General features: G+C 44.6%; 1 protein-coding gene across 1 annotated transcript in view; it reads right to left on the minus strand.

The window, feature by feature from the left end:
• LOC126089946 (RNA-binding protein 24-B-like) overlaps positions 1–27551 on the minus strand; it is a 338376-nt gene that overhangs the window by 196989 nt on the left and 113836 nt on the right. The window contains exon 2 of the mRNA XM_049906949.1: positions 3798–3924. Within this exon, the coding sequence (XP_049762906.1) occupies positions 3798–3924 (127 nt within the window). The remainder of the gene's footprint in view (positions 1–3797; positions 3925–27551) is intronic.

Consider the following 27551-nt stretch of genomic DNA (forward strand, 5'->3'; position numbering starts at 1 on the left):
CGGCCGCTGTGACCGAGCGGTTCTAAGCGCTTCAGTCCGGAACCGCGCTGCTGCTACGGTCGCAGGTTCGAATCTTGTCTCGGGCATGGATGTGTGTGATGTTCGTAGGTTAGTTAGCTTTATGTAGTTCTAAGTTCTAGGGGACTGATGACCTCAGATGTTAAGTCTCATAGTACTCAGAGCCATTTCAACCATTTTTTGAATACCGAAAGTGACCTTAGACAGTGAACCAAACGACCACTGTTCCGAAACGTAACAGTCATCACATGAAGTAGAGGTGGAAATGTCTTCCATTCGAGCACGAGGTCAGTTATTTTACTTACGCAAAGACACACAAAGTGCAGCCACAATCCAGGACATTCGAATGTGAGGACAAGATCTCATAATATTGTTATTGGTAGACAAGAGACAAAGCCTGTGTTAAAAGACGCCAATTGAAGGAATGCTGAATGACATAGTAACATAAACAAATATTCATATTAGAAAAATCAAGGCTCTATTTTCAAGAGGGAGGGATTGTAAAGAGACTGACATTACAGAACTGAAAGCGATAATTGGCATTTTATACATGGCTGGTATTTAAAAAATGCGTCATTTGAATGTGCAGACAATGTGGGACAAAGACGGCACAGCTCCTGATTTTTCGAGCCGTTATAAGCAGTACTAGATTTCTTTTTTTTTATGACGACTGTTAAGGTTTGACGATATTCAAACCCGCTCAGTGGTCTAAGTATGACAATCTCGCCCCAGTTCGTGAAATATTTGATTCGTTTGTCGCAAAGTGTCCATCGAATTATCATGTAGGAGAAAATGTAACAATTGATGAAATGTTAAGGCCGCTGTAAATTCCGTGTGTATATAGTAAATAAACCGGCCAAGTACGGAATCAGGGTGTGTGCTTTATGCGACTCAGAGTCCTTTTACACAAGTAATGTAGAAATTTACCCAGGCAAGCGATCAAATCGCCCATACAAATTCGATAACACTGCATCTGCTGCCGTGAATCGTTTATCACAAGATATATTATACTCTGGTAGAAATATAACGACTGATAGTTATTTCAGCTCGGTTCCACTGGCTGACGAATTGATGAGCAAAAGAACAACTTTAGTTGGCACTCTCAGATAGAATAAAAAAGAAATCCCTCCTTTGTTCCTAGATATTAAATACGAGCAACACCCAGCATTATATTTGGTTTTCATGAGAACAAGGTTCAAAAATGGTTCAAATGGCTCTGAGCACTATGGGACTCAACATCTTAGGTCATAAGTGCCCTAGAACTTAGAACTACTTAAACCTAACTAACCTAAGGACATCACACACACCCATGCCCGAGGCAGGATTCGAATCTGCGACCGTAGCAGTCCCGCGGTTCCGTGAGGACAAGGTTCTGGTTTCCTGTATACCAGAGAAATAATTAGAAAAAAGCTGTGCTTGTGACAAGTACGCTCCATGACAATGATCAGATCGATCCAACAATTGGGGAACACGCAAAACCCGAAACTATCACGTATTATAATCGGACAAAAGGAGGTGTCGATATGGTGGACCGACTGAAAGACGAATATTCCGTGGCTGGAGTAGCATGTAGGTGGCCGCTGAGATTATTATTTTCGATTTTAAATGTTACTGACATAAAGAGTCAAATAATATATAAAGAGAATACAAATGTGATTATTACTAGGAGACAGTACTTGAAAAGGCTGGCATTAGAGCTAACAAGACCACAAAAAGTGCGTAGGAGTACAATACAAAACCTGTATCATCCTCTACAGCAAGTTATAAAACGATTTACCAATGAAACTAAAGTTTCAGACGCTGAACAACCCAGTGATACATGTCAAGTCTCGCCAAGACGCAAAAATCGGAAGACAAAAAAAGACTTGTATCCACTGTCAAAAATTTTTGTGTAATGAACAAGCTGTAACATTAGGTGATACATGCAAAGCTCAAATATATGATGAAGATTAAGTTACAGAAGTTAAATAATAAGAAATACTTGTTTCCTTTGTTGTTTCAATTTTTTATTTTTTTTTGTAAGTGCCTCAGAAGACGCGACTGTAATTGTCCTAAGATTATTACCAACAATATAGATAAACTCGTTTTGTACTGCAAATAAATGTAATAAATAATACGAGTATTTTATTGTAAAAATAACAAAAAAAACAAATTAATTTACACATTTTAGGTACATTTCAGACTGCTTGTTGAGTATGAGCAAAATGCTCCACACGCGAGCAATCGTGCCAACTTTTAAAGGCGAGAGTTCTCGCGGGTTAATAACGAAACTATCACATTTGAATACGCAAATTCTCGTTCATTAGAGGAGTGATCTGTTCGAATTTATGCTACGCCTGGGGTACAATCAGTGAGTTTTTAATCCAAAGTACGAAACAAGTAGTAAAGGTCCCTAGCATAACTGGTCTCTAAAAACTGGAAAAAGAATGTGCATATCTGGTGAACTCAATCTTGAAAGTATCTGCTTGTAAGTTATAAACAACTGCAAGACCCTGAAATTACGAAAGGACGGAGTGCAGCGTCCCATCGACGTCGAGGCCGCTAAGAAATAAGTAGTATTCTGAATCTGAGTGACATAAACGTGTAATATTTCTCTTGCTTCAGCAACACTCGGTAATGAGAACAAAAATGTTTTTATTCATCTCTATAAATGTTAAAAACTGATTTCTCGCTTCGTTTTCTTATCTTTCATGTCATCCGTATGAAAACTGCGGCCGAGTGAACTCTACTCTGCGTAAATCAAAGAAGGCCCGCTAAGATGGCCGTTACGTTACAGCGCGGTGCTAGTCTGCGATAGCAAGAGTATCGATTCCGTCCGACTGCGCCATCGATGCACATTATTATTTACCTGTTATGCAGATAAATTAAACTGACTGGTTTGTATTCACGTTCAGTTGCTGTTTAGTTGCCTTTTGGTTGCTATTATTATGCTGTTGTTATCGAGGGCTGCTCAGTTGCATTTGAGATTACTGTAAACTGCTTTTGCAACTACAGTTAAACATTATTCAGTAAAAGTCATTTATTTATCTATTGAAAGAGCATATACTCAATTTCAAGGACAAGTGTATCTTTTTTTAGGTAGAATGTTATAATGACTTTTGGAAACTCTATTTTTTTTTTACTGCTAATCAAAAATACGTCAGACAAAATTGTTCGCCGTAGTTTAACCACCAATCGATGCAAAGGATTAATCACGCTAAAATGATGACTGATGTGGTTCTCTATACTGATGCACAAATTCAAATCTGAACAAACAGTAAAATGACTACGGATATTTTCACAGCTACTGACTTACCAATACCAACTTAATTATTTTAGTTTGTAGAGAGTCTTTGAAAGATTCATTATTATAATAATCGCTGAATAAGGACCCAGTAACGGAACTGCATATTGCTTATTGTACGACTCCAAGTATTACGAAAGTGAGACGAAACCAAAACTTCGACGGATTGCTTAAATAACCACATTGTACCACGATAATATTCCGGTAAGGAGGCGTAATTCCGCAAAATCGGGAAAGGATACATAAGAAAGACGATTTTGGTCTTCTTTATGAAACCATTCAGGTATCCGCCTCAACAGGTACTTTAATTGGCTAAGAAGGTCATTAAGGACTGTGGGTGGTACATGGGGGGGGGGGATACACTTCCGACTACGGGCAGTGCGCAAGAGCAAGTGAAATCGTGTATCATAACATCAGAGTTACCTCGCCCCACATCAGAACCTGCCCAACGTAACTCGTGGCGGAACAACATAATGAACCAGCGGGGTGGGCTTACCTGTCGTCACATTTCCACGTGGCTTGGCGCCCAGGATAGCTAAGTTAACGTTCGCCTTGCGTCCGTCGATGATGGGGTTGGGATCCTTGCACGCCCTTTCTGCCGCAGTGCGGTCGCCCATTATCACCTGTAACAACGGAGAACATTCATTACTACAAGACACAGATTCTGATTCAACATTGCTGATGGTCCTGACTTCACACAACTACTAACAAGACAGAGACAGGAAATAGGAAAGCAAAAGAAAACAACCATCTGATTGCCAAAGACTCTGTACATGGAATAGAGCTGCACTGGCACTTATGAAAACGTCTAATTCTAATTGTAGATGTTTTGTATTTCAATGGTGCAAGTTTTTTCCAGTTGACCAGCAATACCTTGTGCTGTTCTTTTTGAGAGAATTAGTCAATTCCCTGATCAAAACGTAAAGGGTACTTCCCGTTAGTCTACAATCTCGAAATCTGGCAAGATGTAAGGTTTCACTGCACAAGTACAGGAAAGATTCCGAAAATTGTGAATTTATAATTGTATCACACGAAAATGTTTTCTTTTCCATTTGTTATCAGACCGACTGTCTGTCAGTTTTCTCAGGAACTCGTAGACGTATTAAGTTGAAAGTTATGTTACAAGTAATGGTTGAAAGTTATGTTACAAGGTCTATGGCCCGTTGGTGATGTAATAAACGTTAGCTTTTATGTCAACGTAATCTAAAGATACGGCCATTTATGTCGCATACTCGTAAACTCAATCATCAAAGCCCGTACTTCCCATTGACCTACAATCATGAAATTTGGAAGAAGTTGGTTTTACAGTACAAGTAAAGGAAAAAAGATCGGAAGATTGACAATTCGTAATTACATCGTAGGAGAAAATCAATTTATCTGTAATTTGTTATCCGACTGCCTCTGCCTATCTGTTCGGTATCGATACCGACATCAGGCAAGAGTGGCTGGTGTTAAGTGATCGTCCAGTCATTCCGACATAAACTTTTCCGCATGTACACGGTATACGGTATATTACCGACATTGCAAGTGGGTCTCTTTTCTCCTTCGCCGATCTAAGACACTCTTTGATCTTCCTTGTCGGTATGAGAATCGTCTTTACGCCGTGTTTGCGCAATATACGGCCGATTCTGTCTCTGGGAATGTACGACAGAAAGGCCGTACCCGACATTTCTTTTTCTGGTTCCTTACTTCGCCGAGTGTTTGTCTCTGTTACACTTCTAATATAACTCCAGGATCAAAGAGCATAAGCGACATTGCAGGTTGGGGCAGGTGGAGAAATCGGCCGTGGCAGAGCACGCACTGAATCAGACCGACCACGTAATAAAATTCGCCGACACGGAAGTTCTGGCTGTAGAGAAGCACTATCACACGAGCTTGTTCAGAGAAACTGTAGAAATACAAAAACACGCGAACAGATTTAACAAGAAAGAGGAAAGTCTTATGGTAAACAGATCCTGGATTCCCGTACTGCAGCGAACGACCGTCGCAGGTAGCAAGAGCAGAACCGCACCGGAAATGACCGCGGAGAAGCCCTCGGACGCTGGCGCGCCAGGTACATATAGTCTGCGGCCGCGAGCGTGGCTCCAGTTCACCACCGGCAATGGAGGGTGAAGCTTTGACAATGCCAGCCACTCGTGCTGGCGAAACGTCAGAAAAATCATTAAATGAACGTCGGCCGAAGAACCCGAGACAGAAGCCAATAGGCAGTTTGTCAACAAGTGGCCACGAAAGCCTTAGCAATTTTGTATAACTTAACATAACCACTCGGCGACGGAGGCGGTCGGGATGTAGATGAGGACCGTGCTATATTTTGTAGAACCTCGCGAGACACCTGCCCACAGTACAAGGAGCGTAATGCAGCAGCGATCCGCGAGTCGTGCGGAGGTCGGGTTCGAAAGCAGCGCCGGCGCCGAAGGCCACAGTTGCGCGCAGGCCGTGGTGCGGTGCAGTTTATTTACACAGGCGGCACGGCGCGCCGCGGAAACGGCGGCCCGCGTTGAAAACACCGGCGGCCGCGGCGTTGCGTCACACGGGACAGGGACAGCGACAGGACAGCACAGAGACAGAGACAGGTAGCGGAAGCTCCGCTGGAGTGCCGGCGCAGCAGATGGGCGGCAAGGCGCCGCCAGGTGCCAGGTGGGCAGTCACGCGTCTGCCGACTCACCGGCCGCACTTTCTCTCCGCTTCCATTCGTGGAAGGAAGGTTAGAGGTAAACTTCCATCCGTGGTCTAGCTCTCTAGTCGCGGCACAACAGGTCAGGTGCCCAAGCAAACGACTCAACCTGGTTCAGGACATTCTGAACGCAGTGTAGCAGAGTTGTTTCGAGAAAACAGCCGAGGACCGAGCTCGGGATGAATGGCCGCTTATATGAAGCATCTTCGCCTGAAAACGGATGGTCTACTAAGAGAAAAGTGTACGATACCCGTCCTCAGCTCGTGGTCGTGCGGTAGCGTTCTCGCTTCCCACGCCCGGGTTCCCGGGTTCGATTCCCGGCGGGGTCAGGGATTTTCTCTGCCTCGTGATGACTGGGTGTTGCGTGATGTCCTTAGGTTAGTTAGGTTTAAGTAGTTCTAAGTTCTAGGGGACTGATGACCATAGATGTTAAGTCCCACAGTGCTCAGAGCCATTTGAACCATTCTTTTGTTCGATCCCCTCCATGCCTCTAGCGCCCGATGTTCGCATAACAGAGACGAAGGAGTGGTCGGTTAAAAGTGGGGAATTCCAGTAATTATTTTTTCTCCGCAGCTGAACGGTCGCCAACGGCCTTGCTGCAGCGGTAACACCGATTACCGGCAGATCACCGACGTTAAGCGCTGTCGGGCTGGGCTAGCACTTGGATGGGTGACCATAAGGTCTGCTGAGCGCTGTTGGCGAGCGGGGTTCTCTCAGCCCTTGTGAGGCAAACTGAGGAGCTACTTAACTGACAAGTAATGGTTCAAATGGCTCTGAGCACTATGGGACTTAACATCTATGGTCATTAATCCCCTAGAACCTAGAACTACTTAAACTTAACTAACCTAAGGATATCAACTGAGAAGTAGCGACTACGGTCTCGTCAACTGACATACGGAGTTTGGTTTCTAGATGAACGGTCGGCTTGTACAACTGCCATGTGGACGGCCTGGATGCCGTGTGCGGCAGTACCACGTATTTTTCCGTAGTGGGAGGAGTGGAACGAGGTGAATTCAGGCTCGTGAGGCCAATTGAGCAACTACTTACGTGTGAAGGCAGCACTATACACTGTTCGATATTTGTAAAGGGGCGTCCAGTAAATAAGTGATTCGATTTTGGCGTTTTTTCGACCCCCTGCTCCCTTGGTGAGATGTCGTGAGAGCTCATGTCAGATTTTTTAAAATGTATATTTTTGTGTAAATATGCCAATCTGTGCTTAATTGAACTGGATTTATTTCAAAAACATAATTTGCTGAATTATCTTTATATAAGAGTATTATTCAAGACATGAAGTCGACTACCATAAGCCGGCATGAGTGACCGAACGGTTCTAGGCGCTACAGTCTGGAACCGCGCGACCGCCATTGTCGCAGGTTCGAATCCTGCCTCGGCCGTGGATGTGTGTGATGTCCTTAGGTTAGTTAGGTTTAAGTAGTTCTAAGTTCTAGGGGACTGATGACCTCAGAAGTTAAGTCCCATAGTGCTCAGAGCCATTTGAAACATTTTTTTGACTAGCATCACAGTGAGAAAATCGAACAATAAAATACTTAAATAATAGGTACCACTACGGCCGTGAGAGCGGTGTGCTGACCACACGCCCCTCCTATCCACATCCTCAGCAGAGGATGACACGGCGGTCGGATGGTCGCGATGGGCCACTTGTGGCCTGAAGACGGAGTGGAAGAAAATATTCGTAAAAGAAAATTCATTATAATTCAGTCAACGAGGACTCACATGTGGTCTCAACATGTCCATGTGATTTTCAGTAAAATCCTCTGTTCCTTCAACCTCGTTCCGATTTGGCCACTCTACACCGTTGTTGCTGGCACGCAGAAGCTCTGTAGAAAGAAAGGTATTTACCCTACCTTATTCAGGAAGTGAGAGTAGTCTCGGCCTTTCTCTCCACAGCTTCTCTGTGGAGCTGTTCGATATCATGCTGAACGTGCAGCATCAAGTATTCCATTTTCGGTGAACCTCTACTCCACTGCGTTCCGTAACTTCATGTCACCTCTTCCTGACAGCACTTCTTCGGATTGTACACGTGTGTTTTCATGTATGCAACATAATAATCGTGATAACTCATTCTGAATGAGCCGTCGAGTAACGAAACATTTACGGGCGTAAACACCTGTCTGCGGATAGCTGCCAACCGGCTCGTACGCCACAGCGTTCGTCGGGTCGTGTATTTGGCTGGCCGGTGGCGGCTACTGCCCTAGAGTCTGCGCAGAATATACGATGCGCAATGCCCAATCTTCGTCCAAAGCGTTGGACGAGTTCATTCGTTTGTTCGGAAGGGCAGTGACAGAACCCAGGCGCACGCCCTGCAGTCTTTCTCAAACGATTTTACAGAAACTATTCGTTTCTATGTTACTTATAGCTTTGTTTGTCAGGTCCATGATGAAGTGTTCATCATTTCGTTAATGTTTATAGTTATTGTGATATTTACATGGAAGTAATACACTCCACGAAATTCGAAGAAGTTTGCAATGAAAAATTGGCGTCGCTATAACTTTGTGTTTGCTGCATATTACATAATATGTTGCTGCATATCAAATTTAGCTAACACATCGAATTTTTCTTTAGACTTAGTGGAGTCTCTGTCTGTTGCCAATCTTGAGAAAACTGATCTGATGTAACACGCTCATTTACGATCGCGCAGCGCCAGCGATAAATCCAGAGTGAAATATCCACAACATTCCACATATTTCATAAACGATTTGCAATATCGGAATGGATTTCGCATATCAAATTTAGCTAACACATCGAATTTTTCTTTAGACTTAGTGGAGTCTCTGTCTGTTGCCAATCTTGAGAAAACTGATCTGATGTAACACGCTCATTTACGATCGCGCCGCGCCAGCGATAAATCCAGAGTGAAATATCCACAACATTCCACATATTTCATAAACGATTTGCAATATCGGAATGGATTTCGGCAAATGATAGCACGGAAAGAGGAGATTATTTTCCCACGTGTTTATTATGCAAAACTTCATTAGCTAACTTGTTTTTCGACTAATTACAGACTTGTCAGATGATAGAATGTAATTTTTAGGGCCATCGACAGGTGGTGAAACGAGTAATGTTATGGGTTTGAAACAACATAAGTGACGACATTACACGTTTATTTTGTAACGAGGATGTGTTTTTTAAATAAACTACTGACCTCACTTTCCCTCACTTCCTGAATAAACTTTATAAACTACTGTTTCAGAAGTCTCTGGCATTGCGTCTGCACAGTAAAGTGACGCCGTGTAAATCCGCTGTGTTTTGGCAACAGAAGTAAATTTTGACATGACAAGAAGAGAAATGTGTAGGTTTTACTCAGAACTCGCCACTCATGACACTCCACCATGCAAATGTATGCGTGGAGGGGCTCCACTTCATACTTACAATAGATGCGAGTGTAGGCTGCACCTTAGAACGGCACTTCTGCTTCAGCGTTCCGCCTTTCCCCTACAGCGTATGCCCATAACCCCCACCACTACTGCTCTCCTGCCGACTGCGCATTTACCGCTTGCAGTATTCTGAGCGGACTCTTAATTCGTGACGTTCGCATAACCGCGATAAACGTAGATGTGTAGGATTCAGTCATATTTTAACGGAGGAACGTGTTTTACTTGATTTAATCCAGTTTCCTCGAATTTTACATTGTTTCTTGCGGAAAAAAAATTACAGAGTAATTGTCGAGCCCCCCCCCCCTCCCCTACGTGACACTGGTGAGATTCGTATCGATCTCCCCCCCCCACCCAAGCGCCTCACGTAATTAATGCACGCCCCCTAACGTGTACCCTCGGCTACATAATTTATCAAGTTGTAAACTGAATTTGATAATTTATTTTATTGGCACACTGTATTTCCGCAGTTCTGAAGATGTTCGCAGTTGTCAAGTTCAAATGGTTCAAATGGCTCTGAGCACTATGGGACTAAACTTCTGAGGTCATCAGTCCCCTAGAACTTAGAACTACTTGTTGTTGTTGTGGTCTTCAGTCCTAAGACTGGTTTGATGCAGCTCTCCATGCTCCTTTATCCTGTGCAAGCTGCTTCATCTTCCAGTACCTACTGCAACCTACATCCTTCTGAATCTGCTTAGTGTATTCATCTCTCTGTCTCCCTCTACGATTTTTACCCTCCACGCTGCCCTCCAATACTAAATTGGTGATCCCTTGATGCCTCAGAACATGTCCTACCAACCGATTCCTTCTTATAGTCAAGTTGTGCCACAAACTCCTCTTCTCCCCAATTCTATTCAATACCTCCTCAGTTATGTGATCTACCCATTCTTCTGTAGCACCACATTTCGGAAGCTTCTATTCTCTTCTTGTCTAAACTATTTATCGTCCACGTTTCACTTCCATACATGGTCACACTCTATACAAATACTTTCAGAAACGACTTCCTGACACTTAAATCTGTACTCGAAGTTAACAAACTTCTCTTCTTCAGAAACGCTTTTTTGCCATTGCAAGTCTACATTTTATATCCTCTCTACTTCGACCATCATCAGTTATTTTGCTCCCTAAATAGCAAAACTCATTTACTTCTTTAAGTGTCTCATTTCCTAATCTAATTCCCTCAGCATCACCCGATTTAATTCGACTGCATTCTATTATCCTCGTTTTGTTTTCGTTGATGTTCATTTTAAATCCTCCTTTCAAGACACTGTCCATTCCGTTCAACTGCTCTTCCAGGTCCTTTGCTGTCTCTGACAGAACTACAATGTCATCAGCGAACCTCAAAGTTTTTATTTCTTCTCCATGGATTTTAATTCCTACTGCGAATTTTTCTTTTGTTTACTTTAATGCTTGCTCAATATACAGATTGAATAACATCGGGATTAGGCTACAAACCTGTCTCACTCCCTTCGCAACCACTGCTTCCCTTTCATGTCCCTCCACTCTTATAACTGCCATCTGGTTTCTGTACAAATTGTAAATAGCCCTTCGCTCCGTGTATTTTACCCCTACCACCTTTAGAACTACTTAAACCTAACTAACCTATGGACATCACACACATCCATGCCCGAGGCGGGATTCGAACCTGCGGCCGTAGCGGTGGCGCGGTTCCAGATTGTAGCGCCTAGAACCGCTCGGCCACCCCGGCCAGCTGTTGTCAAGTGAAAAGGGACAAAATATAAAGAAAAAGTTACAGGCAACCTGTGGCTGCTCTGCAATTTTCGACTAATCAGTATCCAGATAGTCGATACTCCAGGGTACGGAGCTCATTCCTGTTTATGTACTCTCGTCCTGGATTTCAAGCTATCTGTCGCGATTTCGCCACTGGCCGGCAGGTGCTGGCACCGGCCGCCAGCAGTGTTGGAGAAAGCGGCGGGACACGCGGCCGGCCGTGCTTGCGCCACGTAACCTGCGGCCCAGCCACCTGGCGCTCTGGCGCACTTGCTTGTCGGCGCTCCGATAAAGGCCAAGGACGGCGCAGATAACAGCCGCCAACCTGTCGATGCGGCCTGTCGCCACTCACACTCCCCAGCAGAGCCTCGCCAACTACACCGTCACGGATAGATTCTTCATTATGGCTAAAATTCACCTAGCAGCGTACCAGTGGATGATTTAAATTCTAAAACACTGCAAAAACTACATAACACGATCCGTCTTTTACTGAAAATAATCACCCTCCATCCCAAATGATGTTTTATTTCTTTACTGGTGACCAGTTTCAGTCTAATAGACCATTTCCGAACCAAATGGTGCCGTTGGTGACCCGCGTACACCATGAGTAGAGCTATGGTACATGCCCGAAGACACCAGTCGTCAACCGAGTTGCTCCGTTCGTCGCCTACATGGGTCAGCAATGGTGTAGGCCAATCGCTTTGCCGAGGTGGAGACACCGGCTCCCGTCGGATCACTGAAGTTAATCACCGCCGGGAGTGGCGGGGTGACCGCCCGGGTAAGCAGCGTGCTGTGAACAATTTTCACTTCGCCTCTACGACTGAGGGGGCAACGCCCTTGCCGCAGTGGATACACCGGTTCCCGTGAGATCACCGAAGTTAAGTGCTGTTGGGCGTGGCCGGCACTTGGATGGGTGACCATCCAGCCGCCATGCGCAGTTGCCAATTTTCGGGGTGCACTCAGCCTCGTGATGCCAATTGAGGAGTTATTCGACCGAATAGTAGCGGCTTCCGTCATAACGACCGGGAGGGGTGTGTGCTGACCCACGCCCCTCCTATCCGCTTCCTCTTTGGAGGATGACACGGCGGTCGGATGCTCCCGGTAGGCCATTCGTGGCCTGAGGACGGAGTGCTCTACGACTGAGGAGAGAGTGGGGCTGGTAGTATGAAGCCCCTGATGGGTCTTTGCGACAATGTCGTGGATGAAATTGCAAACCTTTCCGCAGTGTTTTTCTAGGCGCTTCAGTCCGGAACCGCGGGGCTGCTACGATCGCAGGTTCGAATCCTGCCTCGGGCATGGATGTGTGTGATGTCCTTAGGTTAGTTAGGTTTAAGTAGTTCTAAGTTCTAGGGGACTGATGACCTTAGAAGTTAAGTCCCATAGTGCTCAGAGCCATTTGAACCATTTTTTTGAACCTAACTAACCTAAGGACGTCACACACATCCATGCTCGAGGAAGGATTTGAACTTGCGACCGTAACAGGCGCGCGGTTCCGGGCTGAATCGCCTAGAACCGCTCGGTCACAGCGGCCGGCCCCTCAACGGTCTCCACGGTGCTATTCTAGAGGACTAGAGTGTGCCGGCAGTGAGTTTTGCCTTCTCCTTTCTCCCATTATTTTGAAGACCAAGATCTACATCTACATCTATGTGATTACTCTGCTATTCACAATAAAGCGCCTGGTAGACGGTTCAATGAACCACCTTCATGCTGTCTCTCTACCGTTCCACTCTCGAACGGCGCGCGGGAAAAACGAGCACTTAAATTTTTCCGTGCGAGCCCAGATATCTCTTATTTTATCGCGATGATCGTTTCTCCCTAAGTAGGTGGGTACAAACAGAATGTTTTCGCAATCAGAGGAGAAAACTGGTGATTGAAATTTCATGAGAAGATCCCGTCGCAATGAAAAACGCCTTTGTTTTAATGATTGCAACTCCAATTCACGTATCATGTCTGTGACTCTATCTCCCCTATTTCGAGATAATACAAAACGAGCTGCCCTTCTTTTTACTTTTTCGATGTCATCCGCCAGTCCCACCTGATGCGGATCCCACACCGCACAGCAGTACTCCAGAATTGGGCGGACAAGCGTAGTGTAAGCAGTCTCTTTGGTAGACCTGTTGCACCTTCTTATAAGTGTTCTGCCAATGAATCGCAGTATTTGGTTTGCTCTACCCACAATATTATCTGTGTGATCGTTCCAATTTAGGTTATTTGTAATTGTATTCCCTAAGTATTTAGTTGAATTTACAGCTCTCAGATTTGTGCGACTTATCGCGTAATCGAAATTTAGCTGATTTCTTTTAGTACTCATGTGAATAACTACGCACTTTTCTTTATTCAGGGTCAATTGTCAACTTTTCGCACCATACAGATATCTTATCTAAATCATTTTGCAAGTAGTTTTGATCATCTGATGACCTAACAAGACGGTAAATGACAGCATCATCTGCAAACGATCTAAGACGGCAACACAAGATTGTCTCCTATGTCATTAATATAGGTCAGGAACAATAGAGGGCCTATAACACTTCATTGATGACCCTACACTCCACACATACACATATACAAGCACACTCATACACATATATACACACACACACACACACACACACACAGTCATCTACACTTACCCACACAACTCGCATACTTGGCGAACAAAAGGTTCCTGCGGGCATGAAGAACAGGAAAACTGTGGTACCGTCGAGACATTGCGGTGCCTTCACAAACTCGGCACTATGCATCAATACCACAGACGGTAACGATGTCTGGCGGCATACTGCAACGACGAATCGGAGGCAGTGGCGAAGCCGCCCACTCCCTCAGCCTCGCAGGGCACCGAGACGCCGATATGTACGCCGAGCACAGGAAGGCTCAGCACAGTTAGTGACCTCTGATCAAGCAGACATAATCTAGTTAGGACCGATTGAACTGTCGTTCTCAACTTCGTGAACTTTGTACTTAAATGTATGCATCAAGTGATGCTTTAATATTCAAAGACAGTTGTAAATATTCCGTAAATCTTTTTATCATTCTTGAAATAAAATGAACCTATATTCTATCTTTAAACGTGTAATGCAGAAGTCTCGGGCACCCTTACGATTTTTCAATCTTTGTTCAGTGTCTATATTGACTGCTGGAAATCAAAGCAACGAAAAACCGAATATTGGAAATCAAAGCAGAGAAAATTGGTTATTTCAGAAAATGGTTATTCTGAATGGCTGTAATGGTCAGGTTAAACTGGAGATGAAAAAAGCGGTATAACCGAAAACAGGTTGTTTCAGCGATTACAGGCATCCCTAGGAACAACACTGCAACAATCCATGCTGCGTTAGTGTAAGTGCACGGCAACAATTGTCTTTTATTTACCGATTTTATTTGATATATTGCTTCTAGGTATCTCGAAATGTATACAGAAAAGGTCTTGGGCGTCTTTCGAATTTTTCAGTTTTTGTTGTGTCTATATTGATTGCTGGAAATCAAAATAACAAAAAACCGAAAATTGAAATCATAGCAACAGAAAACCGAAAATTGGTTATTCCAGAAACTGGTTATTCTGGGTGGCTGTAATAGTCACGTTTAACTGGAGATGAAAAAACCGGTATAACCGAAAACCGGTTGTTTCTGCGATTACCGCTATCCCCAGGAACAAGACTGCAGCAATCCATGCTGCGTTAGTGGAGGTGCACGGCAACAATGCACCATAGTATGACGAAGTAGTTGGTTGGCGCAGACGTTTTCAGTGTGGTCGGACAATTATGAATGACGGGAAACGAAGTGGCAAACCATTTCTCAGTAAAGAAGCTGTAATCGCAACAGAAGTGGAGACCCCAGTGCTGGAAGCCCGGTGTACCACAGTAGAGGCGACAGTGGACTGTGTAACTCTGTCAGCCATCAGTTGTCAACGTCTTGCACATGAAAACGCCCGCCACTGAATGAGATCGAGACTACTCACACCCATTCATAACGCCTGCCCAGCAGACACAGTAACGGGAAGTGTTGCAGCTGAGTCAGATCAATCCAGATGACTTCTGTAGCCGCTTAATCATCATGGACGAGTGCCGGGTGTATCGCTATGACCCCGAGCCGAGAGAAAGGAGCAAATTAAGCAGTGAAAATGTGTGGATTCACCGCCACCGAAGAAGACGAACAGCCTGATAACGCGTGTGGTGTCAACAGATCAAGCTCGTAGGGGCCAAGACAACGCCCTAGCTCCTTCTTCACACGTCACAGTCACACACTGTTTGATTGAGCTAGTTTTAGTAATACGTAGACTTTTTATGGAGTGGAAGGTAACTTAGAGCTAAATTTCATGCAGGCATAGTGGGGAACTTACAAACGTTTATGAATGTCCGTTGCTTGGACTTAAAAAAAAAATTTAAAAAAAAGTGTGTGAAATATTATGGGACTTAACTGCTAAGGTCATCAGTCCCTAAGCTTACACACTACTTAACCTAAATTATCTTAAGGGCAAACACACACACCCATGCCCGAGGGAGGACTCGAACCTCCGCGACTACATTAGATTAGATTAGTACTTGTTCCATAGATCATGAATACGTCACTTCGTAATGATGTGGAACGTGTCAGGTTAATATAAAAGGTGTCTATACAAGATATTACGGTACATAAAATATTACATGACACTTAATATTTTTAACTTGATTGTGGGGGTTGAGGAAATTATCCACTTACTATATACAAAAATTCATCTAATGAGTAGGAGTTACCGTTAAGAAATTCTTTCAATTTCCTTTTAAACGCTATATGGCTATCTGTCAGACTTTTGATGCTATTAGGTAAGTGACGAAAGACTTTTGTGGCACCATAATTTACCCCCTTCGGAGCCAAATAAGAATTGCCAGGAATCGAACTCAGGACGTTATCCTCGCACGTAATTACGAACTGTATACGCTACCCCTACACCACACCTAGGTAATTTTTCCTTCCTTTCCTTCCACAGCTTTCTCTACTTACCAACAAACCTTTCACTATTCACTACTGCCATTTAGCGTCTGCGTGGTGCACTTGAATCAGTTCATCGTGCTGCGAAAGGGCGTGCCCCTAGTTGGCGAGATGTTTATAAAACAACGTGATAGTAAATCATTTCCGAACCACCTCGTACGTTGTGTCTCAATGCGGTCGCTCCAGTACAGTAGGCCGTGATGTATGTGTGAACAGTTTGGTGTCATGTTTGTGTTGTTCATGACAATGAGAGATTAGGAAGGGGGTAAAACTCGTTGCCTGCACACAGCCTGCTCCTTCCGAAAAGTCAAATGGAGATGATGAGATTAACGCCTCGTCTGACAGAAGGATCATCACCATTGCCAAATGCCCTCCTCACTTCATGAGACCCTACGGGCAGAATTTAACGCGGGGCAATGGCGCAAAGTCTGGCGAACAGGAACATCATGCCATCACCTCTCTTACCACATGCTAGCTACAAGCTGGCGGCCAAAATTTATTCCGTCACAAGGTTCGTCGGATATCACAAGTCAGAGAATAATTCGGGCTGGGTGTGATCTTTGAGCTATTATTCACAAGACAAGAAGTCATTATCTGACTACAAGGCGTAATCTTCTCAGAAACGTAACGCACATACTGTCCACGGAGCACCGAGGGAACATTCGTCAGCTAATACGATAGAGAACAGGTAGTGTCGGAACTGCGGGCGCGCTGACTGATGGCCACAGAGTTGTATGCAGTTTAGAGACAAAATTTCATATGGGATCCTATGGTACGTTCTTCTTATCATACGTCACGTAGAGCTCATAATGGAGGTAACTTTTGGAAGAGAGGAAAGGGTGTGAAAAAACTGAAGTCAGTCCAGTAGCGCTGTTCGACGGCTAACTGAAGAAGAGATGCAAAAGCTGCACATTGCATCCAGTGGTGGCGTTCGTAGCAATGACGTAACTCTTACTTGTGGCCGTAGGGAACTCTTCGAGTCCGCGAGTGACACGTTCTTATCTTTACAGACGTGTAGTGTCTGCAAGAAAATTGTTTCCCAGTACTGGTGCTTGACTTAAATACTGCCGTGTACTAGTATACGTCTAAGAGTGTGCAGCTAGGAACACAAAGAATTTTACACCTGGTCACATCCGTAATAGTAGGTCGTTTCGCAAGGCACATTTAAATGACGGTTGAGAAGTAACCAAGCAGCAAGTGCAATATCGTCGGGGTCGATCCGTTAAGAACTGTCGCCGGAGACCACGATTAACCACAGGCAGCTGCAATTCTTATTGAGCAAGACGTAGCAGGCACTGGGATGAAGATGATGATTGGTTTGCGGGGCGCTCTACTGCGCGGTCATCATTGCCCGTACAAAGCCTCAATTTTTCCACAGTCCACTTTTTTCCACAGTCCAATTGAGCCACTGTCACGAATGATGATGATGATGATGAAATGATGAGGATAAGACAAACACCCAGTCCCCGGGCAGAGAAAATCCCCAATCCGGCTGGGAATCGAACCCGGGACCCCGAGATCCAGAGGCAGCAGCGCTAGCCACTAGACCACGAACTGCGGACACAGGGAAGAAGGGTGACGGCCTACAATACCTTGTAATCACACTGTTGACCAACGACCTTTGTTAATTATTGGTGTCTCCGTGTCAGGAGATGCTACTGATTCCGCAACGGATGTTCAGTTTATGAAAATCCGCTCTAGTTGCCGTTTTAGGACCAGTTTCCGTTTTTATATCAGGCCATTATCATGTGCATGTGAAATTTCAACCTGTTAGTACATATTATGAAGGGCATTAGGCATTTTTGTTTTTTATAATAGGAGACGAAAGACAAATCTTATCTAATCATGTGTATATAAGAATGCTTATATAACCGCAAAGCGGTCCGCAGCCCGTTATGTTGATGATGACCCGTCCGTTCGATGGCGACATTAAATTCGGCAACCTTCTTTTAAGTACCCGGTAGTAGAACACTTATGTGCCGGCACAATGTTCACCCTTGCTTTCATTCGATCACGAACAATATAACAAACACAATGCTAAAACGTGTATTCCATAATCATAATCATCCACTCGATCCACATGGCACAGATGTAAATCTCACACTTCTCAATGGATTGGAGAGCGCTGTGCCAAAATATCTCCTTTAGAACCAAACCACACTTACACTAAGGAGGAAGTGGTATCTGCATTGCTGCCAACGGATAGTGAGTTTGGCCTGTCAACTAATGAATGGAATAGAGCTATATCATCATTTTCTGTTAGCGAATCACGTAAGATTGTATGAACACGTATGTCTGAACAAGGGATAGATGTCAAAAGTTCCGTTTCAGTTCACTTTGCATCTAATCCGTCTGAAATCGCGATGTTGAAACACGGAAGTCGCATTCGGCAGGAGCATGGTTGGAATCCCGTTCAGTCACCCTATGGTAGGAATGACATTTACACTAGTCAACTATAAGCGACACGACGTCCCATTTCTTCCACGACCGAGTTCGGAATTCAAACGATTTTCAAGTGAACCGCCTGAAAATGGACTGAAACCGTAAACTGATCGTGAAATGAATGGGACATCCTATCCTTTACAGGCTTCTAACAAAAGTAATGTCATTTCGTAAATACAATATAGCCGTGCCATCAACCAGAGTGAAATGCCATTTCCTGTTCAGAGTGTAATATAAACTAACGCTCCGTGTCTGGTCGACGGATAGTTATACTGACCGACAAGTAGTAAATGCAAACAAATTATCTATTGCTATTACCTCACTTTATTCACCGGTTGCTGCCTCTGACATAACTGCATCAAAATGTTGAGCTCGTTAGTTGTTGCTTGATCTAAAATGTTGAGCTCGTTAGTTGTTGCTTGATCTAAGATGCTACCTTACCTGCAGGTTTCTCAGTAGCTCCCGGTCACGAATTTCGAAGAAACGAGTAGTTACAAGCACATCAGAGCATCAAACAACCTGCTGGAAAACCCGCGAAGATGTAACACGTACTGTCGCGGAGCCCGAATGAAGCGAGTAAGAAATAGTTGCAATTAAAGGTAAAATATTAATGATTTTGTGGAGCTTTACGTTGACTTGCAGAGTAACTATCGGTTCTGCCACAGTAATATGACTGCAACAGCATATGTGGACTGCATATCTTCGGCCCTGGATTTATAGTCAACAACAACGCTACGACTGGGAGAGCGATAAGGAGAAAGGATGAACTACGCTCATTAGGTAGTTTAAAATACCCACACTCGAATGGTTGAACAGAAAAGTAATGATTTTTCTGACGTTTCGCCAGCACGAGTGGCTGGCAATGTCAAAGCATCACCCTCCATTGCCGGTGGTGAACTGCCGAAGAACCCGAGACAGAAGCCAATAGGCAGTTTGTCAACAAGTGGCCACGAAAGCCTTAACAATTTTGTAGAAAAGTAATGTTTCAGTGATTCTATAGCAGGAAACGTTGCATGCATCTACTTCAAGAGCTGTCAGTAGTGACACAGAGGTAGACTACTGAAACGAAGTTTGCGTGTCTCACTGAAGACAAAACATTCCCGCACAAAGGGCACGCATACCTCAGTTAAAATACAACGAATTGTCTTGAGATCGAGATGCTCGTATCCACGAAACCCCAGTGTTTTAGAAAGCATCACTCGCACGGGAGTCGGCTTGCCCTTTTCTCACATGATGAATTAAATCGGTTGATGCTGCGGGAATTAGATTAGGAAATGAGAGGCTTAAAGTAGTAAATGAGTTTTGCTATTTGGGGAGCAAAATAACTGATGATGGTCGAAGCAGAGAGGATATAAAATGTAGACTGGCAATGGCAAGGAAAGCGTTTCTGAAGAAGAGAAATTTGTTAACATCGAGTATAGATTTAAGTGTCAGGAAGTCGTTTCTGAAAGTATTTGTATGGCGTATAGCCATGTATGGAAGTGAAACGTGTACGATAAACAGTTTAGACAAGAAGAGAATAGAAGCTTTCGAAATGTGGTGCTACAGAAGAAAGCTGAAGATTAGATGGGTAGATCACATAACTAATGAGGAGGTATTGAATAGAATTCGAGAGGAGTTTGTGGCACAACTTGACTAGAAGAAGGGATCGGTTGGTAGGGCATATTCTGAGGCATCAAGGTATCACCAATTTAGTATTGCAGGGCAGCGTGAAGGGTAAAAATCGTAGAGGGAGACCAAGAGATGAATACACTAAACAGATTCAGAAGGGTGTGGGTTGCAGTAGGTACTGGGAGATGAAAAAGCTTGCACAGGGTAGAGTAGCATGGAGAGCTGCATCAAACCAGTCTCTGGACCACAACAACAACAATACTGCGAACTATGGATGAACGGCAAAAGGCACATTCGCTATTTCTAGATTTCCGAAAGCATTTCACGCCGTGCTCCTCTGCACACTGTTCACGAAGGTACGAGCATATGGAATAAATTACCAAATATGTAAGTGGCTCGAAGACTTCTTAAGTAAAAGAACATAGTATGTTGTCCTAGACGAAGAGTGTCCATTAGAGACATGGATATCGTCAGGAGTGCCCCGGGGAAGTGTGCTAGATCCGTTATTGTTTCCTACAAACATGGATGATCTGGCGGACAGGATGGGCGCCAATCTGTGGCTGTTTGCTGATGATGCTGTGGTATCGTCTTTGAGTTACTGTAGGAAAATACAAGATGTCTTAGACAAAATTTCTAACTGATGAGAGAATGGCAGCTGGCTCTAAGAATGGAAAAATGTAAATTAATGCGGTTGAGTGGCAAAAACAAACCCGTAATGTCCGGATACAGCATTAGTAGTGTCCTGTTTGACAGCGTCACGTCGTTTACAAATCTGGGCATGCCGTTACTAACAAGGGAACCTCCCCATCGCACCCCCCTCAGATTTAGTTTTAAGTTGGCACAGTGGATAGGCCTTACAAGAAAACCTAAATCGGGCAAGGTAGAAGAATCTTTTTACCAAAATGGCTCTGAGCACTATGGGACTCAACAACTTAGGTCATAAGTCCCCTAGAACTTAGAACTACTTAAACCTAACTAACCTAAGGACATCACACACACCCATGCCCGAGGCAGGATTCGAACCTGCGACCGTAGCAGTCCCGCGGTTCCGGACTGCAGCGCCAGAACCGCTAGACCACCGCGGACGGCAATCTTTTTACCCATTCGCTAAGTGTACAAGTTAGGTGGGTCGACAACATATTCCTGTCATGTGACGCACATGCCTTCACCAGTGTCGTATAGAATATATCAGATGTTTTCCTGTGGAGGAATCGGTTGAACTATGACCTTGCGTTCAAATGTTTTCGGTTCCCATTGGAGAGGCACGTCCTTTTGTCTACTAATCGCACGGTTTTGCGGTGCGGTCGCAAAACACAAACACTAAGCTTCTTACAGTGAACAGAGACGTCAATGAACGAACGGACAGATCATAACTTTGCGAAAATAAAGAAAGTAAAATTTTCAGTCGAGGCACGACTTGAACTACGGACCTCTGGTTCCGCAGCTACTCACGCTAACCACGGGACCACGGCGCTCCTTATGCTACAACCTCCTTGATGTCGCATATGTTGCACATGGACTACTCAGTTTTTTTTATTTTACTAATTTTTTTCATAGTTCCACACAACTTCTTCTTGTTTTCTCCATTGATCTGTGTCCAGTTTTTCAAGGCCTATCCACTGTACCAAATTATAACTAAATCTGAGGGGGGAGCGATGGAGAGGTTCCCTTGTAAGTGACCTGAAACGCAACGAGCATGTAAGGATTGTGGTAGGAGAGGCGAATGGTCGACTTGAGTTTATTGGAAGAATTTTGGGAAAGTGTAGTTCATCTGTGAAGGATATCGCATGTAGTGCGCCAGTGCGACCTGTCCTTGAGTACTGCTCGAGTGTTTTGGATCCGCACCAGGTCGGATTACAGACAGTCATCGAAGCAATTCAAAGGCGGGCTGCTAGATTTGTTACCAGTAGGTTGGAACAACACACACATGTTAAGAAGACGATTAGGGAACTCAAATGGGAATCCCAGGAGAGAACGCTACGTTCTTTTCGAGGAACACTACTGAGAAAATTTAGAGACCCGCATTTGAAGCTGATTGTAGAAAAATTCTACTGCCGCCAACATAACATTTCCCGTAAGATCCACGATGATAAGATACGAGAAATTGGGGCACATACGAAGGCGTACTGACAGTTGTTCTTCCTTTATTCTATCTGCGAGTGGAACAGGAAAGGAAGTGACCAGTAGTGGTACAGGGTACCCTCCGAATCGCACCGTAATGTGGCTTTCGGGGTATGTATGTTCATGTAGATGTAGACGTACCCCGTCTGGCCTTCTATCAAATCCGGAAAAAGGGCTCGCATACAAAACAGGCAACAATAAAAAGTGCTCAAAATGGAGCTGACGTGCACGTTTTGGTTTTCACTGCTGGTGCGCGAGTTATTGAGGTGTCTGCACGCTGTTCCTAAGGTACATTTGCAGAGTGCACACTCCTGACCTATTAGCTTAACATCAATAGAGGAATGGCCTGTGTAAATACGATAACGGATCGATTGTACCCACAAACTCGCCGTGAGCACAGGCTGCACCTGAACTGGATGTGCGAAGCCTTTTATCAGAAATTCGATGTTATATTTTGTCTACTGGTGGCACATTAGGAATGCCGTGGTATCGTGAAAAATGGCGACATTATCCCTATGTCATGTCGTAAATTTAGAAAATAAAAAAAGTAAAGATGTCATTACTTCGATGATTATTTTCGACACCACAGGGAAACCATTCATCTCGGTTCAGTAAACCGCCGCATCTACTCATTTACCAGAAACTTAAACTCTTTAACGTGCAATGAAATCCAGGGTGCTGCTTTAAAGCTTTCCCCTCCGTCTTTGTTCCGCATTCATTAGAGATCCTAGTCTGAAGTGTAGAATAATACTAATTGTGGAAGATTATACTTAGTGCTACACCTTTATTTTGAGGGCGCATGCCTCTTCTTCGACACTACGAGGGAGAGTCAAATGAAAACCTTAAATCTGTAATAACAAATCGAAATTTCGCGCTATTATCCTGTAAGTTGGTAAGCGTACTACAAACAGCGTGCAGTACGGCCTGCAGGTGGCAGCATAGTGAAGAGCACACATACCGTCGCAGTATCAGTATAAAGATGCCCGCCACACCTGCGACCTGCACCAGGGCAGAGCAGCGTTCTGTTATTCGGTTTTTGCGTAGTGAAGGTGTGAAACCTACTGAAATTCATCGACGAATGAAGGTTCAGTATGAATGGAGTAGGAAGTTCGCAAATGGTGTGACTTTAGTGGAAGATGCTCCTCGTCCATGTCAGGCACAACGAGTTGTGACCACAGAACATTGCAGCAGTTGAAGCCATAGTGAAGCAAAACCACCGAGTGACAATAACTGATATTGCAGCATGTTTACAGATTAGTCATAGATCAGCACACCACATTGTGCATGATGTGCTCAGTTTCACAAAGTCTGCGAGATGGGTGCCACGGCAGCTGACCCCCGAAATGAGAAAACGACGTGTTGATGCTTGTGAAGAACTTCTTCGGCGCTTTGAACGAGAAGGTGACGGCTTCCTTGCAAGAATCGTTACTGGGAACGAAACCTGGGTTCACTTCCACAAACAGGAAACGAAGAGAGCGAGCAACCCAGAGCCCCAAGTGATTTCCATGTGTTTGAAACACCCAAAGACGAAATGGGAGGAAAGAAGATCCGTTCTGACGAAGAGGTACGCCACGCGGTGCACGAGTGGTTGCGCGGACTACCAAAAGAATTTTTTTCTAAAGGAATCTATGCACTTTGTAAGCGCTGGAGGACTTGTATTGAGCGTGTGGGAGATTACGTTGAAACGTCATATAGCTTTGTACCACTTCTGCACAACAAAGAATATTTTAAAAAATATTTAAGGTTTTCATTTGACTCGCCCGCGTACATTAAACCTAACGTCGCTTCCTTCAGTCTAATGTTTATTTTCCACAGAAGGCAGTGCTTGAAGCACTGGAATAACATTTGGGAAGTGCGATGCACAACTGCTTGTCGCACCATCTTCATTCGCGTACTTACTGCCTCGGTATCGGCGAGATGCTTCTTTCCGAAGCGCAACACAGCGCTGCCACAACCGATAGGCACACATTTCACTTGGTCAGGCTGTAGTATAAGGTGATGACCAACGATCCTGTCTTTCAGTGCAGATGCACACCTTCCCCATTTCTTATGGGAATTAGGGATCTCCGGCTGCGGTGGTCTCGCGGTTCTAGGCGCGCATCCGGAACCGCGCGACTGCTACGGTCGCAGGTTCGAATCCTGCCTCGGGCATGCATGTGTGTGATGTCCTTAGGTTAGTTAGGTTTAAGTAGTTCTAAGTTCTAGGGGACTGATGACCACAGCTGTTACGTCCCATAGTGCTCAGAGCCATTTGAACCATTTTGAATTAGGGATCTGCGAGTAAAAGGTTCGTGGGCAAGTGGACGCTACGTCAGTAGTGTGTAATAGGCTGGGAGTTAGTTGCGGAAAGGAAGCGTGCTGAGACGGCCAAGCAGTTAAGGAGACCGCACGCATAAATCTGGAAATCCGGGTTCTAGGCCCAGTTCGGCACAAATTTTCACTTGTTACCATTAATAGAGGGTCTATACAAGGGCGATGTACATGAAGACAATATTATGGAAATGGTAGAGGATGTAGATGAAGATGAAATGGGAGATACGATACTGTGTGAAGAGTCTGACAGAGCACTGAAAGACCTAAGTCGAAACAAGGCCCAGGGAGTAGACAACATTCCATTAGAACTAGTGATAGCCTTGGGACAGCCAGTCCTGACAAAACTCTACAATCTGGTGAGCAAGATGTATGAGACAGGCGAAATACCCTCAGACTTCAAGAAGAATATAATAATTCCAATCCCAAAGAAAGCAGGTGTTGACAAACGTGAAAATTACCGAACTATCAGTTTAATATGTCACGGCAGCAAAATACTAACACTAATTCTTTACAGACGAATGGAAAAACTGGTAGAAGCTGATCTCGCGGGAAGATCAGTTTGGATGCTGTAGAAATGTTGGAACACGTGAAGCAATACTGACCCTACGAATTATCTTAAGACCGATTAAGGAAAGGCAAACCTACGTTTCTAGCATTTGTAGACTTAGAGACCGCTTTTGACAACGTTAACTGGAATACTCTCTTTAAAATTCTGAAGGTGGCAGGGGTAAAATACAGGGAGCGAAAGGCTATTTACAGTTTTAAAGAAATCAGATGGCACTTATAAGAGTCGAGGGGCATGAGAGGGAACCACTGGTTGGGAATGGAGTGAGACAGGGTTCCAGCCTATCCCCGATGTTATTCAATCTGTATATTGAGCAAGCAGTAAAGGAAACAAAAGAAAAATTCGGAGTAGGAATTAAAATTCTTGGAGAAGAAATAAAAACTTTCAGGTTCGCCGATGATATCGTAATTCTGTCAGAGACAGCAAAGGACCTGGGAGAGCAGTTGAATGGAATGGACAGTGTCTTGAAAGGAGGACATAAATGAACATAAACAAAAGCAAAACGAGGATAATGGAATGTAGTCGAATTAAATCGGGTGATGCTAAGGGAATTAGATTAGGAAATGAGACGCTTAAAGCAGTAAATGAATTTTGTTATTTAGGGAGCAAAATAACTGATGATGGTATGAGTAGAGAGGATATAAAATGTAGACTGGCAATGGCGAGGAAAGCGTTTCTGAAGAACAGAAATTTGTTAATATCGAGTATAGATTTAAGTGTCAGGAGGTCGTTCCTGAAAGTATTTGTATCGAGTGTAGCCATGTATGGAAGTGAAACGTGGACGATAAATAGTTTAGACAAGAAGAGAATAGAAGCTTTCGAAATGTGGTGCTACAGAAGAATGCTGAAGATTAGATGGGTAGATCACATAACTAATGAGGAGGTACTGAACAGAATTCCGGAGAAGAGAAATTTGTGGCACAACTTGACTAGAAGAAGGGATCGGTTGGTAGGACATGTTTTGAAGCATCAAGGGATCACCAATTTAGTATTGGAGGGCAGAGTGGTGGGTAAAAATCAGAGAGAGACAGAGAGATGAATACACTAAGGAGATTCAGAAGGAGGTAGGTTGCAGTAGGTACTGCGAGATGATGAAGCTTGCACAGGATAGAGTAGCATGAAGAGCTGCATCAAACCAGTCTCAGGACTGAAGACCACAACAACAACAACCATTAATTCATTTCAATTCTCAAATGCGGTTAACGTCAATGAATCCTTTGAACACTGTAGTGTTTGCCTTGCTGATGACACTGATTGAGAAGGAGACAGCGAAAGCTGGTTCGGCGCACAGCCTTTTTCTATCGAATAGCCTTAAGGAAGCCGCCGAACTTAACGTCTGCCTCCACACTGGTGCTCTGACTGTTAATCACCGACTGTACATCCACAGTTTACGTCCATCTGTCGCCAAGAACAGGTATTAAATATGTCTTCCACCTCCTAGGTCAAAACTCGGCAGCTCCGGGTTGAGACACAAAGGACTAGAATGAAACATCGCTATATGTGTTGCATTGATGTTACGTGTAATAATATCGAATATTGACGTTACTGAGATGTTTCCAGACGCGGCTTCGGCCTGGAATCTCATTGAGTGGAGTAGAATTGCCTTCAGGGATGAGTCCCGCTTCGAACTGAGCCCCGACGACCAGTGGGGTGTGTCTGGAGACGCCCGAGGCAGTGGTTGGACACTAACCTAACTGTCGTCCTACACACATCCCGACAAACCGGAGTGATGGTCTGGGGGTGCCATTTAATTTGATAGCAGGACCCCTTTGGTTGTCATCCGCGGCAACCTTATATCACAGCGAAGTCGGCGGTATTGTACGCCCCCTTTTGCTGCCCTTCATGGCAAGCCATCCTCGGTATACATTTCAGCAAGATAGTGTGCACCACCACACGGCGAGGCCGGCCGTTGTGACCGAGCGGTTCTGGGCGCTTCAGTCTGGAACCGCGCCACCGCTACGAATCCTGCCTCGGGCGTGGAAGTGTGTGATGTCCTTAGGTTAGTTGGGTTTAAGTAGTTCTAAGTTCTATGGGACTGATGACCTGAGATGTTAAGTCGCTTAGTGCTCAGAGCCACGAGAGTTACTACCGCTTCTCTTCGTGCTTCCCAAACACAGCCTTGGCAAGTATGGTCGCCGGATCTCTCGCCAACTGACAACGTTTGGAGCATTATGGGCAGTGTCCTCCAACTAGCTCCGGATTTTGACGATCTAACGCACCTATTGGACAGAATACGGCACGATATCCCTCAGGAGGACTTCCAACAACCACGCCAACGCGAATAACTGCTTGTATAAGGGCCAGAGGCGGACCACTGTAAATGTCGTGTGACTAGGGCCTCCCGTCGGGTAGACCGTTCGCCGGGTGGAAGCCTCTCGATTTGACGCCACTTCGGCGACTTGCGTGTCGATGGCGATAAAATGATGATGATTAGGA

Source organism: Schistocerca cancellata, chromosome 1 (assembly GCF_023864275.1).
Source record: "Schistocerca cancellata isolate TAMUIC-IGC-003103 chromosome 1, iqSchCanc2.1, whole genome shotgun sequence".
NCBI classification, from domain to species: Eukaryota; Metazoa; Arthropoda; class Insecta; order Orthoptera; family Acrididae; genus Schistocerca; species Schistocerca cancellata.